Below are 18,810 nucleotides of genomic sequence, written 5' to 3'. Positions count from 1 at the left end.
AAACTCTAGATTACCCAGGAAAGGACATGCTTTCACATAAACTATCGTGACCTAGAGGACGCGAGTATCCACAGAAACAAACATGTCGAGAAGACGTTCTGATACGTAGCTCTAGATTATCCACGAATGTACTACCACCATAAAACAAGTTGAACATTTAGAGGTCACGAATGTCCCAGTAATAAATACGTTTACACAACACAATGGCAGTTCTAGTTTATCCGAGAAAGAAAATAAATCCATGAAAACTTTAGTGGCGAAGATATTTAAAACGTTCATTTACGATATAATACACGAATCTTTAGGATATTTTCTAGTGCATTCTTACTTAGCTAAGGTTTATCTCAGAGTTCAATAAAAATAACTACCGTTGTATTCTAGTTCCTATATTAACATAATATGCAAAGAAACAAAAGAAAGATAAATGAATCATACTGATTATTGTGAACATTAGAGTGAATTAGGTTTAATTGTGGTTAAGATAGGTAACATAATGTTTCATTCTTTGGTTAAACGAAATATTATGTAACAGCATTGGAGAATGTTTGATAAAATACATGCAATTTTGTTGTAGTTACAAGTTCAATATTTATTTCTATTACAGCTAATATTTTAAAAACCTACGATACGTAGGTAAATTGGATCACTTTTATAATGTTATAATAATGAAACCTTTGCAAAAGTTAGGTAAAACTTTACTAAAAACACATTGCTATTAACATAAACTTTGAATTAAAATTGTTACGTGTGATAAAACCTTGAGGGTTCTTTTTTTTTTTGAAGGGGCAATTGCACGTAACACGTCACGTGACACAGATAGGTAGGACGTGGTATCTCTAACGTCATGAGAGTTGACAACTGTGACGTTGAGTGAGTGTGTGACACGTATCAGTCATCGACTTAATGAACCATGATGGAGTGAGAGTTTGTTTTTTTACTTTGTACTGGTATTTTAGAAACTATGAACGAGTCCCAAGAAAAAAGAAATTTATTACCGTTTACGTGACTCTGGAAGTATGAACTTTACATTAATACACACTGTTCATTCTATAAAGTGACACCGCGTTGGGACGCTGCTACGGTAAATACACATTTTTAGAGAGGAGTTTAACGAGATGGGGTGGAGACATTAATTTCTAGACTCTCCAGTTTCAAACTCTTTGCTTCTATCCTTTCAGATTGAGGCAGCAGGCGGGGCGAGAAAGGATTATTAACAATTGTTTGAACTTCTTCACCTGTCGCAGCTGTGCTCGGGAAGACTAGGACTGGCCACCGAGCACCAGAGGGAGTGCCCGTGGAATCTGGCGTCAGACCGTTGAGCATTCAGATTCTTTCAGATTGGTTGATGGTCAGCAACCTGTGACGGCCGTGAATTACGGCAACAGTAGGAACGTACCGCCGGCGGCGAGAAGGGCATGTGCTACGAGAGGCAGTGTAGTAGCTTGGTCGTTGGTTTCGGTGAGGCCTACCAGCGGCCGCCACTTGTTCTGTGAGTGAGGCATCTGTTTTTCGAATAGTCTTAAACTCACCAAGGGCAAGAAGAAGGTATTGTTTACACGTGACTCGGTGTCAGATCTTGCCGCCAAAAGCGCCAGAAGCAGCTTTGCCGTGTACAAGCTGCTGTATCTTACACTGTTTGAAGTTTCTTGTGTGCGTTTGGACTGTTATTGCCTGAGCCTAAGTGTCACCGTGGCTGAACACGGGCTAACGCGCCAGCGCGGACTGACGCCCGGAGAAGGGCTGTCTCGTCATTCTTGTCCGCATTCTCCAACGCTCTGCCCTGTGGTACCCTTTGGCCCTACACCCGTGTGTCAGTGTTACTACACTCAGCACCCGGAGACGATGGCGTCCCACCCCAACATCCATCCGCCTGAGGGATATGGAGCTCTCCCCATGGATCTGCATGTCCCATCCCAGGGATATCATCCTTACTACAGGTAGGATAGAGGTATTTGAGCTTTGCATTTCAGGATATACATTCTAATATTTTTTAACAATAAACCGAACTTAAAATGCTACAAACTACACATCATATTTTGTATATAATCCAATAAAGAAGCTTAAAGCAGGAGTAAAAATAACATGTAGTTCATCATGAAGGCTGACTATGTGCAAAAATTTCCACAATCATGAACGTCAGTTTTTGTACTCAAGTTGGTGTCAAACGTTAAAGTTTTTGCAAGGGGTGAACCTAGAAAAAATACTGTCACACTTATTTCATGTTTTTTTTATTAATATTCAGTTTCAATATTATGGTTGTACAGGAAATCATTCATATCCTCAAATATAAAACATGCTGTTTTATTAGCAAATATGTTAATTATTAAATTCATGTTCACTGTTCGTTAGCAGAAATAGGTCACATACAGTTCATAGCCATTTAGAAAATGTATAGAATCCAGAATTAACAATATAAAGAGATGGAAGAGGTAAAATATCAATATGCAACATTCCAAGACAGTGATTGAAGTTAAGAGCTAATTTGTATGTGTTTCGTATGTAACATATACTTTTTCCTTTTTTGACAATAAGTTACACTACCGGTTTTAATATTTAACATATCTAATATTATTTTTATTTATTTCAGCTTTACTATCATGCTTTTATTATACAGATCTTTGCCAGTATTATTTTAATATATGCGTCTAGGACGAACTCAAATCTTACACACCAGTTGAATTTCGTGATATGTAATTAGATTTACGGTCGAAAATATCGTTAACAGTGAGGGTACTCAGCAGTGTTGTATAAATCACGCCCTCACTGGCCGAAAAATACGTGTGAAGAAAAGAATGACACATTATTATATTCTTATTAATGACACATATTATATACAGAAACCTTATCACTAGCCTAAGACATATAAACCAACTTGTTGATCAAACAATATTACAAGGTTATATGTCAATAAGTTAGTATGACGTAAATAAAGCTTGTCAGTTGTCCAATACTATTTAAAAAAAGTTAACAATTGGCTTAAAGTATGTCAACAGAGCTTGTAAATGATACGATACTATGTAAACAAACATATAGATTGTATATAAATAAAGCTATTTGTTGATGTGATGTTATCAAACAAAAAATGATATAGTGTTATAAATAGAAAGCTTTACAATCTCATGTAAACACAGTCTGTTAATGGTTCAGTATTATGTATCAGAATTTTAATAATTATTTATTATTATATGACAAAAATATGTTAATTCTCTAATAATGCGTAAAGAAAGGTTATCGTCTCTCCAATATTCTGTAAACAAATATCATTAATGATCCAGTAATATGTAAACGAAGGCTGTGAATGTTTAATTATGTGTATAAAATAATGTACAATTATGAACTAAAATCTCGACAGTGATACAATGTTGTTTGAATTAAAACTTAAAACTGCACGTTTCGATTATTTAAAAACATACGTTATCAGTGGTTCAGTGTTAGGTAAACACAATTTGTAAATATTATATAAAGAATGGTAAAATATCATTTAATGAAATTGTCGGTGGTTCAGTGTTAGGTAAACAAAATTTGTGGATATTATATAAAAAATGGTAAAATATTATTTAATGAACTTGTCAGTGGTTCAAAGTTAGGTAAACACAATTTGTAAATATTGTATAAAGAATTGTAAAATATTATTTAATGAAATTGTTGGTGGTTCAGTGTTAGGTAAACACAATTTGTGGATATTATATAGAGAATGGTAAAATATTATTTAATGAAATTGTCAGTGGTTAAGTGTTAGGTAAACACAATTTGTAAATATTGTATAAAGAATTGTAAAATATTATTTAATGAAATTGTTGGTGGTTCAGTGTTAGGTAAACACAATTTGTGGATATTATATAAAGAATGGTAAAATATTATTTAATGAAATTGTCAGTGGTTCAGTGTTAGGTAAACACAATTTGTGGATATTATATAAAGAATGGTAAAATATCATTTAATGAAATTGTCGGTGGTTCAGTGTTAGGTAAACAAAATTTGTGGATATTATATAAAAAATGGTAAAATATTATTTAATGAACTTGTCAGTGGTTCAAAGTTAGGTAAACACAATTTGTAAATATTGTATAAAGAATTGTAAAATATTATTTAATGAAATTGTTGGTGGTTCAGTGTTAGGTAAACACAATTTGTGGATATTATATAGAGAATGGTAAAATATTATTTAATGAAATTGTCAGTGGTTAAGTGTTAGGTAAACACAATTTGTAAATATTGTATAAAGAATTGTAAAATATTATTTAATGAAATTGTTGGTGGTTCAGTGTTAGGTAAACACAATTTGTGGATATTATATAAAGAATGGTAAAATATTATTTAATGAAATTGTCAGTGGTTCAGTGTTAGGTAAACACAATTTGTGGATATTATATAAAGAATGGTAAAATATTATTTAATGAAACTGTCAGTGTTTCAGTGTTAGCTAAACACAATTTGTGGATATTGTATAAAGAATGGTAAAATATTATTTAATGAATTTGTCAGTGGTTAAGTGTTAGGTAAACACAATTTGTAAATATTGTATAAAGAATGGTAAAATATTATTTAATGAATTTGTCAGTGGTTAAGTGTTAGGTAAACAAAATTTGTGGATATTGTATAAAGAATGGTAAAATATTATTTAATGAATTTGTCAGTGGTTAAGTGTTAGGTAAACACAATTTGTAAATATTGTATAAAGAATGGTAAAATATTATGTAATGAAATTGTTGGTGGTTCAGTTTTAGGTAAACACAATTTGTGGATATTATATAGAGAATGGTAAAATATTATTTAATGAAATTGTCAGTGGTTCAGTGTTAGGTAAACACAATTTGTAGATATTGTATAAAGAATGGTAAATATTATTTAATGAAATTGTCAGTGGTTCAGTGTCAGGTAAACACAATTTGTGGATATTATATAAAGAATGGTAAAATATTATTTAATGAAATTGTCAGTGGTTCAGTGTTAGGTAAACACAATTTGTGGATATTATATAGAGAATGGTAAATATTATTTAATGAAATTGTCAGTGGTTCAGTGTCAGGTAAACACAAATACATAAAGAACAATTTGTTTGTTATATTTATAAAGAATGGTAAAATATTATTTAATGAATTTGTCAGTGGTTAAGTGTTAGGTAAACACAATTTGTAAATATTGTATAAAGAATGGTAAAATATTATTTAATGAAATTGTCAGTGGTTCAGTGTCAGGTAAACACAATTTGTGGATATTGCATAAAGAATGGTAAAATATTATTTAATTAATTTGTCAGTGGTTAAGTGTTAGGTAAACACAATTTGTAAATATTGTATAAAGAATGGTAAAATATTATTTAATGAATTTGTCAGTGGTTAAGTGTTAGGTAAACACAATTTGTAAATATTGTATAAAGAATGGTAAATATTATTTAATGAAATTGTCAGTGGTTCAGTGTCAGGTAAACACAATTTGTGGATATTATATAAAGAATGGTAAAATATTATTTAATGAAATTGTCAGTGGTTCAGTGTTAGGTAAACACAATTTGTAGATATTGTATAAGAGAATGGTAAATATTATTTAATGAAATTGTCAGTGGTTCAGTGTCAGGTAAACACAATTTGTGGATATTGCATAAAGAATGGTAAAATATTATTTAATTAATTTGTCAGTGGTTAAGTGTTAGGTAAACACAATTTGTAAATATTGTATAAAGAATGGTAAAATATTATTTAATGAATTTGTCAGTGGTTAAGTGTTAGGTAAACACAATTTGTAAATATTGTATAAAGAATGGTAAAATATTATTTAATGAAATTGTCAGTGGTTCAGTGTTAGGTAATGATGCTGGTTATGAATCAGTTTTTGTAACAGTTATAAATGTCTCATAAAAATATCTTGGCTAAATCAGGGCTATATAAATTAGGTAGTATAATACTATTTTTATGTATACAGTAAAGCGCGTGGTACCGGTTTCAGCGAACGTAATAATATATATAAATTAGGTTCACCAGGGCCATCTTCATATACTGAAGTATTGTTGACCATTGTAAACCTAATAAATAAATATAGTTTGTCGTGATCTTATTCTTCTCAAATAAAACCATATGTTAATAGTGATGACAAGAAACCCATTTGAAGTAAAAATATATCTGAAGACAGCTGGTATTGGTATTAAAATACAGTAGGGAACAACGTTTCGACCTTCTTAGGTCATCTTCAGGTTAGGTCAACCTGAAGATAACCTAAGAAGGTCGAAACGTTGTTCTCTACTTTATTTTAATAAAAGTTTTAGTACCCAAACTAGCCGTCTTAAGATACATATGCTAATAGGTTCTAGATGTGATATTACAATACAATTCTACTAATGAGAATTTCCCTGTTTAATTGCATATTTCATCTTTCAACTCAACATGATGAATCATAGATTAACTTCTTACTAAGAACTCTGGATTTCAGAGATATCGAGCCAAACTGGAACCCGCGCAACGTACCACAAAAATTTCCCTCCCACTCTAAACTACGGTGCCACATAAGAAAGATTGTCAATCAGTTCCTCAGCGTGGATTGTAAGCAGTTGAACACTTGTAGCTTTCCCTCTGGTCAGCAGTTCAAAATTAGCCACGGAGGCAAATAAGTTTGGTAGTTTTGTCATAAATACAATTATAACTGAAAATTAAATAAATAAATAAAAATATTTAACACGTTTTAAAATAACAATGTGACTTAAACAATGGTAAAGTAAAATAAAACACTTTACAATGTACCTTATTGTTATTAGTAGAAGTTTTGTTTCAAAGCGTCTTCAGCTCGGGATGGATGAGTGATAAACGAAATAAAAATGTTGTGTTACATAGTTTCTTTCGAAGTAGAATGTGAAAGGAAACTTAATAAACGTGACTGTAACGTATGTCTTCACTTGTATTCTACACTGAGATTAACTGATTTATGTGTATTGGAAGCGTTAAAATTCTAGTTATGTTACATTGGTATTGCACTAGATTTATTTGATTTTACTGAAGTAATACAAGACAATGCATTGTTATAGTTTGTTTGTACATCAATACACCGTAATAGAAGGCAATGTATTGTTATAGTTTATTTGTATACCGGTACTTGAACAGAATTTCCCCAGTAATATATTGAGTGTTAGTAGTTTAGTTGATAACTCAAGGATATTACAATTCTTGATCATGATGTCAGAATATCTTCAACGTCATTATAGTTACACTAGTTTATTATCGTATATATAACGCTAATATATACACAACTTACAATAATTTTGTGATGTAAATAATTTATCTATTAATTTCTCGGTCGATAATTTAACAAATCACGGAATTATGAGCCTACAGTCATAGAAGACTCGTGTAATAATAACAAAAATATAATATAATAAAAATAAAATACAATGTTTACAAAGTGTAACACGTGTTTTTTAATCATATAAAACTATTTTTGTTACTTGAGAAATTCTTTACAAGTACCGATATACCAATAACACCATAGTAGAAGACGATGTATTCTTATAGTACTCTAGTACCACGCTATATAGAGGGATTTGTATATATACTGTAAAGCGTATTAATAGTTTCTTTGAATATGAGTACTAAAATACGTAAATGTTAGTATCACAATTAAAGAAGTTGGCCGTATTCGTACTGCAGTAAGTGTTTGTTTGTACACAGTGTTATATTAGAAGAGAGCGTCTGTGAACGTTAACACTATACCATGAATGTCAGTTCACACAGAATACCGTAAAGGTTACAACGGTTGAAAAATACAAACATTTCAACATAAGATAATGTGATTAAAAACAACTTCCGAAAGTTAACACCTCTTTATGAACATTAAAAACAAAGTTATATTACCATATGTACCTAAAATGTTTGCTTATAAAAAAACAAAATACCATAATTAAGAATCACTATTACGTAGGTCGTTTTATGACACCATCCATATTACCCTATTTGCTTCAGCATATAGACAACAGTTTACAGGTTATTAATATTACGATTATTACTTTTTCTGTGAAATGCTCGTCTTGGAATTTCAATCTTGAGTAATAAAGCATTTGTTCTTTCACAGTTTAGTGATTAACGTGGTTTCTGATAATTTTTAGCATGAGTTATAACATGTGGATTTTTAATTTTCAGCTAACTTAATTTCCATATCAGCTAATACGATGACTGTTGGTTCTTAATTTTCATCTAATCTAGTGACACTAAATTTTTAGACTTAATATAAGGTAATCTGGTGGCTATTGGTTTTTACTTCTCGTCTGACCCAGTGCTAGTTTTTAATTTCAATATAAGCGGATTCGGTGACTGTTGGTGTTTAGTATTCATCTAACCGAGTAACAGTTCACTTTTAGTTTTAATATAAGGTAATCCAATGAATATTGGTTTTTACTTTTCATTTTAATGTACATATACCGTACTTTAAACTGATATTGTTTTATTTTTTATTACAAATATAAGCCATAGATTCTGTGCCTCTTTTGTTAAAAATCTCAATGGTTCTCACTTAAGTAGTGATAATCTATAACATTATAATTGTATTTTCGTTAGTACATAGCATTATTAATTAATTTAAAATATTCTCGATTGATACAGATATTGTAGGATTTGAGGAATTATATTTTCTGTTAATTTAAGTGAAATAAAATTTTATCTTTCCAAGGTTAACCAATTAAAAATGAGTGCCAAACATAAATAAATAAATGGAGGCGGGCAGGGGAGGGAAAGCCCTGTAGAAGAACTGGGCGCGGCCATTAGAAGCGCAGGAAAACTTATCTCGATTATATCTTAGGCCTAAATATGCCACGAAGATTACTTGTGTTGTTTACCGGTTCTTATGGTGAGAAGGGCTGAGTAAAAGCTCGTTTCGTGAGTTTTAATTTCTCAAATGAAAAAAGAACACATGTATATTCACACTATTACTATTATTAATTAACCTATGTATATATTTTACATATCTGTATGTAAAAGTGTTGTATTTTATATCCATATTACAATAATAAGTATGCAAATTAAATTTCGTGATTTAACACACCAGTGTTTGTTTTTTTGCTCTTATAAGATTTATTCCACGTTATCAGACACATTAAATTAACTAAAATGTAATTAATTTTTAAATATACTGTCATACCAGATGTAACTTTTTAATGATACTGGGAAAACACACAGGGAATGAGGTTCACGACTTGATATAACTATTTTGATCTCTTTAATTTTTATTTACAGGCTTGTCTTATAATAATATCGGATCAATGCTGTAGTTCTAGACTGAAAATTAATATCGCTTTTACTGGCGATCACATCAGTGGCACAGCGGTATGTCTGCGGACTTACAATGCTAGAAATCGGGTCTCAATACCCCTGGTGGGCAAAGCACGGACAACCCATTATGGAGCGTTGTGTTTAACTACAAACAACAACAGCCTCACTGGTCAAGTTTAGTACTGTTTTATTAACATTTTAGATTAGTCGTTTGCTGGAGAATTTTAGAGCAAAGTTACACAAAGTTCTAAATGCACACAACTGTCTCTAATAATGAAATGATAGAGTAAGGAAAAGATAACTATTCAACAGCATTCATTACCAACTGTCGGGCTACTCTGCTCTGACCGAATAAATGAAACGCATTTTTATAGCTCAGCCATGGTTCCGAAGAGTGGAGCAGAGTTTTGTGGCAACGGGACGCCAGCCATGAATCCTAAGATTAATAGTCCGAGCACTCTAAGTAATAAGACAAACCTCTAAAATTAACATTGTAAAACATTTACAGTTTGTTTAGGAAAAATCCCATAGAAAGAGAAATAATTTAGAAAAAAAATAGAGAATAATAATTGCACTATGTAACAAAATTTTTATTGTTCCTGGGCAGAAAGTGTTATTTCTCAATTGCTTATGTCTAAAGTACACGGAAAATACCTATTTTTCTCTTCAAACCTTGCTTTTGTGATCTGGGAGCGTATAATGAAAACATGATGGGAGACTATATTTGGGAGCTGATATGTGAAAGTGATTTACATTACAGTCGCAAATCTCGAAAAACTACTCACTTCTAAACATTTTTATACAACTATAGAATAAATACATGTAAATCTTGATTCATATGTTGTTTTATTCAGACCTTATGTAAATAAAAATGTGCAAATTTGCCCGTTTTTACACAGAAAATAGGTTAATTTATTAATTTCATTATCCAGGTCACAAAAGCAAAGTTTGAAGGGAATAATGGACATTTTCTGTACTTTTACAACATAAGCAATTAAGAAATAACACATACTATTCAGGGACAAAATTTGTGTAACATAGTGTTGTTAATGGTACGAAATCAGGAGTTTTAGGACCCGTCCTGTGGTAACATCATCCATCATTCTTGGACATTTTATCAATTTGCGTGTTTTTCCCAAAATATTAATGACAAAAGTATCGACAATAACAAATAAAAGATGTTAAATAAAAAACAAACAAGAGAGAATCATCAATAAACGTGGCAATTGAGATTATTATTATTATTTCAGGTAGGATTTGAACAAATTAATTTATAAGATTTCCCCACCTTTTTTGTATCAGATGTATTTTTGTACTCCAGCAATACCAACCGTGGGGCACGCGTATAACTGACCAGATGTTATCACTCACCAGGATCTCTACCAGTCTCTCCTTAAATTGAAGTTCTTTAAGGCAAGATTAAAGTAAATTAATCTATGATACACACTGCTGGCCAAAATCTTAAGGCCAATGAACATAAAGAAAAAATATGCCTTTTGCGTTGTTAGACTCAACCACTTATTTGAGTAGAGCTTCGAAAGATGAAAATAAGAAAAGGAAAAAAAAAAAAAACTTTTTAGCATTTAATAGGAAAAATGTGAACACTATAAAATTAGCCTAAATACTAGCTGGTAAGTAAAAGTAAAATTTTTACTTTTATTTTCTCTTTTCTTACTTTCGTCTTTCAAAGCTCTACTCAAATAAGTGGTTGAGTCTAAAAACGCAAAATGCATATTTTTTCTTTATGTTCATTAGCCTTAAGATTTTAGACAGCAGTGTATTAGTTTCCCTTTTTATTAGCTATATTTTTGTGCGCCAGCAGCTGCAAGCGAGGGGGGGGCACATGCATAACCAAGTAGATTTTATTACTCATAAGGATCTCTACCAGCCTACCCTCAAACTGACATTATTTTATGAAGGATTAGAGTACAGTAATCCTTAGGATCTTGAGCAAGAGCAAATAGATTAATCGAATGGCTTTGACCTTTAAGTCCAAAACTTCAATTAGATTCCAAATCGGTCAAAAGATGACGAAGCTGAAAAAAACAACAACAAACAAGCAAATAAACACGGAGCCTTTTTATGCAGCTGCTAATTAGGTGCTACTTACCCAAATCTCTCCTAATTAACATCGTTTATGAGAATAATCGCACTCCTTCCACGGATATGGAATTGTGCCACCGAAGTCGAAATCCAGACATGGAAAAGATTATTTAGCAAACCGTTGGTTTCAAATGCAAGGTTAATGCACAAGTCCAAAAGGCTAAAAATTATTAACACAAAATTCCCCTACCTTAGTGCTGGCGCTCTCACATCATCTACATAATGGCACAGTATTCAGTTGAAAACAGTTTAACACAGTTTTACTGTGTGGAGAGTTTATAAGAAAGCCCTAGCTGTTACCAGATTGTACGTAAAAATGTTCCTATCGTATGTCTTGTATAACAGATGATAGAAAATGTGTGCCAGCGGCTGCGTATTAAAAGCTCAGTTACATACTTATACCTTTTAGAAGTGTTAATTAACACATGACAAACACCGAATGTTATCGTTACTTGTTAAAGATTGTTAATACTGAGATTCATGATATGCACGGTACATGAAGGTAATGGACAGTTTGCATTTCTAACATATGTTGTTTCTCCGCGTCTTACTAGAAGTTTTATTCAACAACAACCGCAGTGAGTTAAGGCGAAATATTTAAAGTGATCTACCAGAACCAGATAACAGATGAAATATTTTTTATCTAACGTCTTGACGTGATATACTATGGCAGTTAATTCTGTTATTCACTTATAAACAGATTGCAGACTGGTTATCCTATAACTACTCAGCAGTTTAAAATTTGGGATGGTTATGTCTGAACCTTAAGGGCTTTTAACCTGACTTTCAGTTCATGTGTTAATATGCAGTGGCACATAGTAGGGGAGACTCTGAAGTGACCTGTCGAAATTGACATTTGAAGTTATAAAAACTGAAATCGAGGTTAAAAATATCTTGAAATACGGTAAAAATTTTGTTGGAGTGTGACATCATCAATTTTTGCCCCAAGACTCTTTGAGTTCCAGTTACATCAGTAAAATACATAACTCTGGTTTTAAAACCAGTGATTATTTGAGATTATGAGTTACACTGATTTCTCAATAGCCTATTTTCAAACCATTGTTATTGAAAGGATATATTTATATAATTTATTGGTAGCTTAAGATACCTAGAAATAGTCTCAAGTGTTGAATCACTGAAGTCCCCTGTACATGTTGCCTTAAGTTTATCTGTCATTTCAATATCTTTTTCTAACAATATACTAAATTCCATGTACTGGTATCATTTTTTTTCGTAGCTCCCCGTTGGTACAGCGGTAAGTCTACGGATTTTACAGAAGTTAAATCAGGGGTTCGATTCCCTGAGTGAACTCGGCAGATAACACGCTGTAGCTTTGCTGTAAGAAAACATACGCATCATTTTCGTATAAATTTATTTTTTACGTTCATATCGATTTAAACAAAAAGGTGTGAAGCATATTTTAAGTGCTAAAATTCTGACTATGCACGTTTAAAGACAGTCACTATTGATTACGATGTTCTAGAAGCTGTATTTTTTTGTTTGCTACTCAAGAAAAAATTATTCCACAAAATATCATAATAGTTGGAAGAATTTTTTAAATCGAATATTTGTTTAAACAAAACTTACAGTAAAATAAACTAGCTTATTGATTTTACACCTTCTGAAGACTCATTTCGGTCGGACATTTATAGGGGCCGGAGTTGCCTAGTCTAACGTTCCGGGCTGCTCGAATCTATAGATCTAAGTGTATGTACTGTACTTTCAACTATGGACACGTTGTAATCTCGTTATTTGGTTTATAAAAGTCATGATTTGCAATTCAAAATAATAGGTCTCTAATTTGTTTGTTTAGCCCATGAATTGTGCAAGGTGCAGTTGAGGATGGAAATAACAAATAGAAAAATTATAGACAGTGATATTCTACCTTAAAAATTTGAAAGTGTATCTGAACTTGAGATAAGACAGTGCTTGAAATTTGACCTTTAACAATTTTCATATTTCTTACTAGGATATATAGCGTGTCCCTTCATCTTGTTGACAAATTATACGTGTAACAATAATTGGTTTGAATTTCGCGCAAAGCTATAGGAGAGCTATCTGCGCTAACCGTCCCTAAGTTAGCAGTGTAAGATTAAAGAGACGGCAGCTAGTCATTACCATCCACCACCAACTCTTGGGCTACTTTTTACCAACGAATACGGGATTGGCCGTCACATTATAACGCTCCCACGGCTTAAAAGACGAGCATGTTTGGTGTGACGGGGATTCGACCTCGGATTACGAGTCGAATGCGTTAACCACCTGGCCATGCCTGTAACAATAATATTAAATCTATTATATGTGAGGTGTTACAATATAACAGAGTACGACACTTATAACAATATTTCCAAAGGAAATAAATAATTTATAACTGAATGTAATATGTCTTAGTTCTATTAGAGACCCGCAAAATATGTGCAGTAAAATCAGTGTCCTTAGTGTATAAGTACTTCCTGAAATTCAGAAGAATTTTAATTATTAACTAACAGATAGTGAAGGCAAGGGCCATTTCTCTACTCAACGTTATAACATCTTCCGTCCCACGCTGGTACAGCGGTAAGTCTGCGGATTTACAACACTGAAATAAGGGTTTCGATCCCCTTCGGTGAACTCAGCAGATAGCCCGATATGTCTTTGCTGTAAGAATACACAGACACACATAACATCTTCCTGTAACAAGAAGACGCAAGTTCTTAAAACATTAGATGTATTGTTACAATTATTCCAAGAGTGATATCCAGCTCGCTCTTGGAACGATAGGGAAATTATTCCACACAAGTGTTATTGTTTAATGGGATATTTTCAGTTGTTCGCAACGAATCTGACAAGTGGTTACTTTAATTTAACGAATAGAGTGTCTGTAACACTCACGTTTAGCACTGTATTGAGTCTGATAGTTTCGGAACAGCTGCGACTGACAGTAGCGTCAAAATAAATAAGTCAATGAAGTTACAATGTGAACAAATTTTTGCTTTCAGTATATTTACTATCCTTAAATTTTTTAAACATTGAATGACACGAAATCCAACCTTAAACTGACAATGATCTATAGTATTGTTGTTTTATTCAATAAAATTTTATAACCTATAAAGTTGTTGTTCTTTTTGGTTTGAATTAAGCACAAAGCTACACAATGGGCTATATGTGAACTGCCCATCACGGGTATCAAAACCTGGTCTTCTCAAGAACTGTTTAGAGTTCCAGATTGTTCTCGATACAATTTCAATAGTATAAATTATTTTTGTACGTCTGAAGGTTTGTTTTGTTTGTTCTGAATTTTGCGCAAAGCCACACGAGGCTTATCTGCGCTAACTGTCCCTAATTTAGCAGAGTAAGACTAGAGACCCACCGTCAATTTTTGGGCTACTCTTTTACCAACGAATAGTGGGATTGACCGTCGCATTATAATACCCCCACGGCTGAAAGGGCGATGCATGTTTGATGTGATGGTGATTCGAACCCGTGACCCTAGGATTACGAGTCGAATGCCTTAACCACTTGGCCACACCGAGCCACGTCTGAAGGTATGATTTTAATATGTTATACATACTGTATAAAAATGCATAAACAATAGAAATAAACGAACATTAAGGTGCTAATATTTGTATTGTTTGTAAAGTGCGTAAGACGAGCCATAATGTTTGTTTGTTTGTTTTTGAATTTCGCACAAAGCTACTCGAGGGCTATCTGTGCTAGCCGTCCCTAATTTAGCAGTGTAAGACTAGAGGGAAGACAGCTAGTCATCACCACCCACCGCCAACTCTTGGGCTACTCTTTTACCAACGAAAAGTGGGATTGACCGTCACATTATAACGCCCCCACGGCTGGGAGGGCGAGCATGTTTAGCGCGACGCGGGCGCGAACCCGCGACCCTCGGATTACGAGTCGCGCGCCTTACGCGCTTGGCCATGCCGGGCCAAGAGCCATAATGTAGCTTAAATTATCTTTAACATATTGCATGGATCTTCACAAATGTACTTTATATATATATAGATATACTCAAGATATCTTTAGCATAGTTATTACAGAAACGAAAAATCAGATAAAAACAGGGGTATAACTTCTAATGTTTGGTCGTTATTGTCTTTCCTATAATTACCTTTATTTTGTAATGTAAAGGCCGTGGTTAGATGTCACGAATGAACAGTTCCTTTCAACGTCACATGTTTTACTGTCAAAAATTCCAGCCAAACATCCTATAAAAACACCGCAGGCGCTTTTTTCATGTTTTATTCTTACTTTCTGTGAGAAAGGAAGAGATGGTTATTCATAGAACAATATAAATATAGTTTTAGTAAGTACCATTTTCACAGTTCTTGTTATTACCCTTATTTTCATGTTTTTTTATTATTAGTTTAGCAAGATATGGCTTTTCATAGATAACATTGAAGAAAATGTGGGATTACTTAAAGGTTTTAGAAAGTTTGCATCTACGTTGATGATTTAAAAAATTTAGTCAAAATTTGTTCATCACTTCTTGATTTAGAACTATTATAGTCAATACCAATACTGTGTGAAATACCATGTAATCCACTCAGTACAATGTATTTATGCCGTGAAATTAAGTTTACTTGGATCATATAATGTTTAAGAGATAATTTTTGGTAATTTCAGACACTGACCGTACTGTAAAATTCCAATTGTATTACTCACATTTGTTCTTAATATAATTGTAGTTAGTTGCATCACTTTTGCTCCACTCCTACGCTCACTCGCTCTGCCCGGAAATCTCTCACATGCTCAGTTTACTTGAACATTCAACTTCCTCGACTTAGCATTAATGGGGTCAGGGTCAATCGCCTCTCTCGGTTGACTTTCACTCACTCATTTGGTCACTTTGCCTCGCTCTGCGCAGTCAAAACAAATCCCGATCTTCTTTCTCGCATCATGCCAGCGATATAATCAAATTCTGCCAAACTTAATTTTTTAAAATCTTCTAGTCTCTAGTTATGCAAACAAAAATTATTTTATGTTTTTAGAAAATCATTTGAAATGCTGGCTGTTGTAATGTATTTATTTATTCTTGTATATTTATTTTAGTGTCTACACTTGTTTCTGTAAAGTTTTCATTTGTGCATGTGATGTATATTCTTGGCTGTGTATTGCACAAGTTCCACCTGTTCTCTAAACTTGTATAGATTTATTGAGAGCGAGAAGCAACAATAGTTGCTTGCAAAAACGCGTTTGATCACTGTTGCCAAGGGCTAGAAACTCGTATGATTTATGTAAAGTTAATGTGCCATTGTAGAGCTACAGTTAGTACGCTATAGGCCTAGGAAGCTATAATAGTGACTAAAGTCCATCAATCAGAAAACTACAGAGTATGACCAGGAACGCTATAAATTTCAAACATTACCAACCGTTCAACTTCAGTGAAGTACTTCGGACGTTATTATTTCTACGAGAACATCAAATATCTTTGCTGGAAGGAGTGAACTTCAAACCATCGTGAGGCCAGCCAAGAAAGACGTTGTTAGCTTAAGCGAGGTGCAATTCTAGACCGCATATAACATCCAGTATTGCATGTAAGTTTTTAAAACTTGTATATAAACTGGCGTTTGTAATATCCGTTATTACAAATTGTATTGTTTTTTATGTTTGTATATTAAAACAAATTCGTGTTAAAAAAGGAAATTGTGTTTGCCAGTCTTGTTGGCAAATAACATAAATTTTATATATATTAACATTTAATTAACTACTAAGCTCATATTAAAATTCCGGTTATTTAAAATAGTAATACGTAAACATACGGAACACAATAAATCGGAGACTCATCCGAAATAAAATTATAATACATAACACTGCCTTCAGTTCGTATAAAGTTCAAACGTTTCTGCTACATTTGTGAAAGATATGCTGCAGTTTGACGAAGGAACAACATCAGACACAAGATAAAGACAGCTTACTATCATTATTTTAAGCGTGAGATTGGTGATCAAGAAAAATTGGGTTCCAAACGTGTCTTGTTCAGTTTGCACATATGGCTTGTCACAGTTGCTGAATAGTTGATTAGTTAAATTGAACTAAGAATCTGTTGTATAGCTTCTATGCAGTGAAATCAAACTATGGGTCTACCACATAGAATATTCAGTAAATTTGACTATAGATCAACTGAAAAATTCAGTCAAAACTTTGAGTATCTAACTGTGAGTCTGATTATGGGTTGACTGATATTTGTTATAATCAACTGAATTGTGAAGCTGTCATGTGGCCTGACGGCTGCTTTTTAAACATATTTTTTCTAAATTATTTGTTCACCAAATTGTTTATAGGTTAATGACTTTTTTGGTCACAGAGTTCCCATAATAACCTGAGTCAGTATGAAAGAAACGTAAATAAAAATAATTAATTGATCCCACAATTTACGCCTAGTGCTTTTTTTTTCGTATTTTAGAAAGATAACGAATAATTTCAGCCATCTTTGTTTGTCAGTTCTTCACATTGAGTGTCGTAGCAGGCAAAACCAAAAACTTTTCAGAAGGATGCAATATGTGAATCTCATCTGAAGTGAGCAGTATAAAAATAAGTCGGTAATTTGAGAGAAGTGTGAGGTTGTCATGTGGCTGACTGTATGATTTGCTACCTTTTAACTGACCTATCTAAGTAATATATCATCTAAGACAACTGGTACAATACTGTCATATCGATCTGTGAACATGATCAACCGTTTTGATATCACAAGACTGAACTGTAAATCTCTCATTTGAATCTACCAGTCGATTAATGGAAAATCAAAACGCAAATCTGTAAAACGAGCTGACTCATGCACTGTAATACGATCCACTTATAAAGCTTGTATTATTTGATTTAATTCAGCCAGATCGAACTGTGAGTCTATAATGTTGACTCAAGGGTGGACACTACATTGAATTCAAATTCTGAAACTGGAATTAAGGTTGACTGGAATACTGGAGTCTGTCACACTGTAACGATCTGTTATGTTAGTTAATAGAACTGTATGTCATTTAGGTTGATACAGTACACCAAGTGTGGATATTTCATGCGGTCCGACTAGAATTCTACAGTTAATCAAATTTTGAGTTCGTATTGTAAATTATCAGCAACATTATCTACGTATTCAATCACACTGTGTGAACTTGATGATACGCTCTTGTTTAACGAAGCGATTCTGTCACGTGGACTGATGACTGCATCTAATCGGATTATGAGACTGTAATGTACACTTATCAGTACACAACAATTAACTAGGAATTATCGACTTGGTTCGCATGGGATGAGTTTTCGGCTTTCCAAATCCTTTTTTCTAAACTGAAAATACACAAAATGGCATATTGATCCTTGATCACTAACAATGTGAACCACAAAAAATATTTAAACAAAAATAGCATCAATACATTCTTTGATTACTGCTCACATCTCTAGTGTTTTACATATCTTGTCTTGTTATATATACTGACCATTGTAAGAGGTTTGGTTTGTTTTCTATTTCGCGCAAAGC

At 32.9% G+C, this 18,810-nt stretch overlaps 1 protein-coding gene across 3 annotated transcripts in view; it reads left to right on the top strand.

Annotated features, from left to right (window-relative positions):
- Positions 1-906: 906 nt before the first annotated feature.
- LOC143226800 (protein trachealess-like) overlaps positions 907-18,810 on the top strand; it is a 310,183-nt gene continuing 292,279 nt past the window's right edge. For 2 of the 3 annotated variants that reach the window (XM_076458271.1, XM_076458258.1), the window contains exon 1: positions 908-1,937. In XM_076458271.1, the coding sequence (XP_076314386.1) occupies positions 1,843-1,937 (95 nt within the window). In that variant the 5' untranslated portion in view covers positions 908-1,842. Of the gene's footprint in view, positions 1,938-18,810 lie in introns of all 3 variants that reach the window. The other variant, XM_076458243.1, reaches the window with a different exon arrangement.

This window comes from Tachypleus tridentatus, chromosome 1 (assembly GCF_004210375.1).
Source record: "Tachypleus tridentatus isolate NWPU-2018 chromosome 1, ASM421037v1, whole genome shotgun sequence".
In the NCBI taxonomy this organism is placed as follows: domain Eukaryota; kingdom Metazoa; phylum Arthropoda; class Merostomata; order Xiphosura; family Limulidae; genus Tachypleus; species Tachypleus tridentatus.
This window is presented reverse-complemented; position numbering and strand designations above follow the sequence as displayed.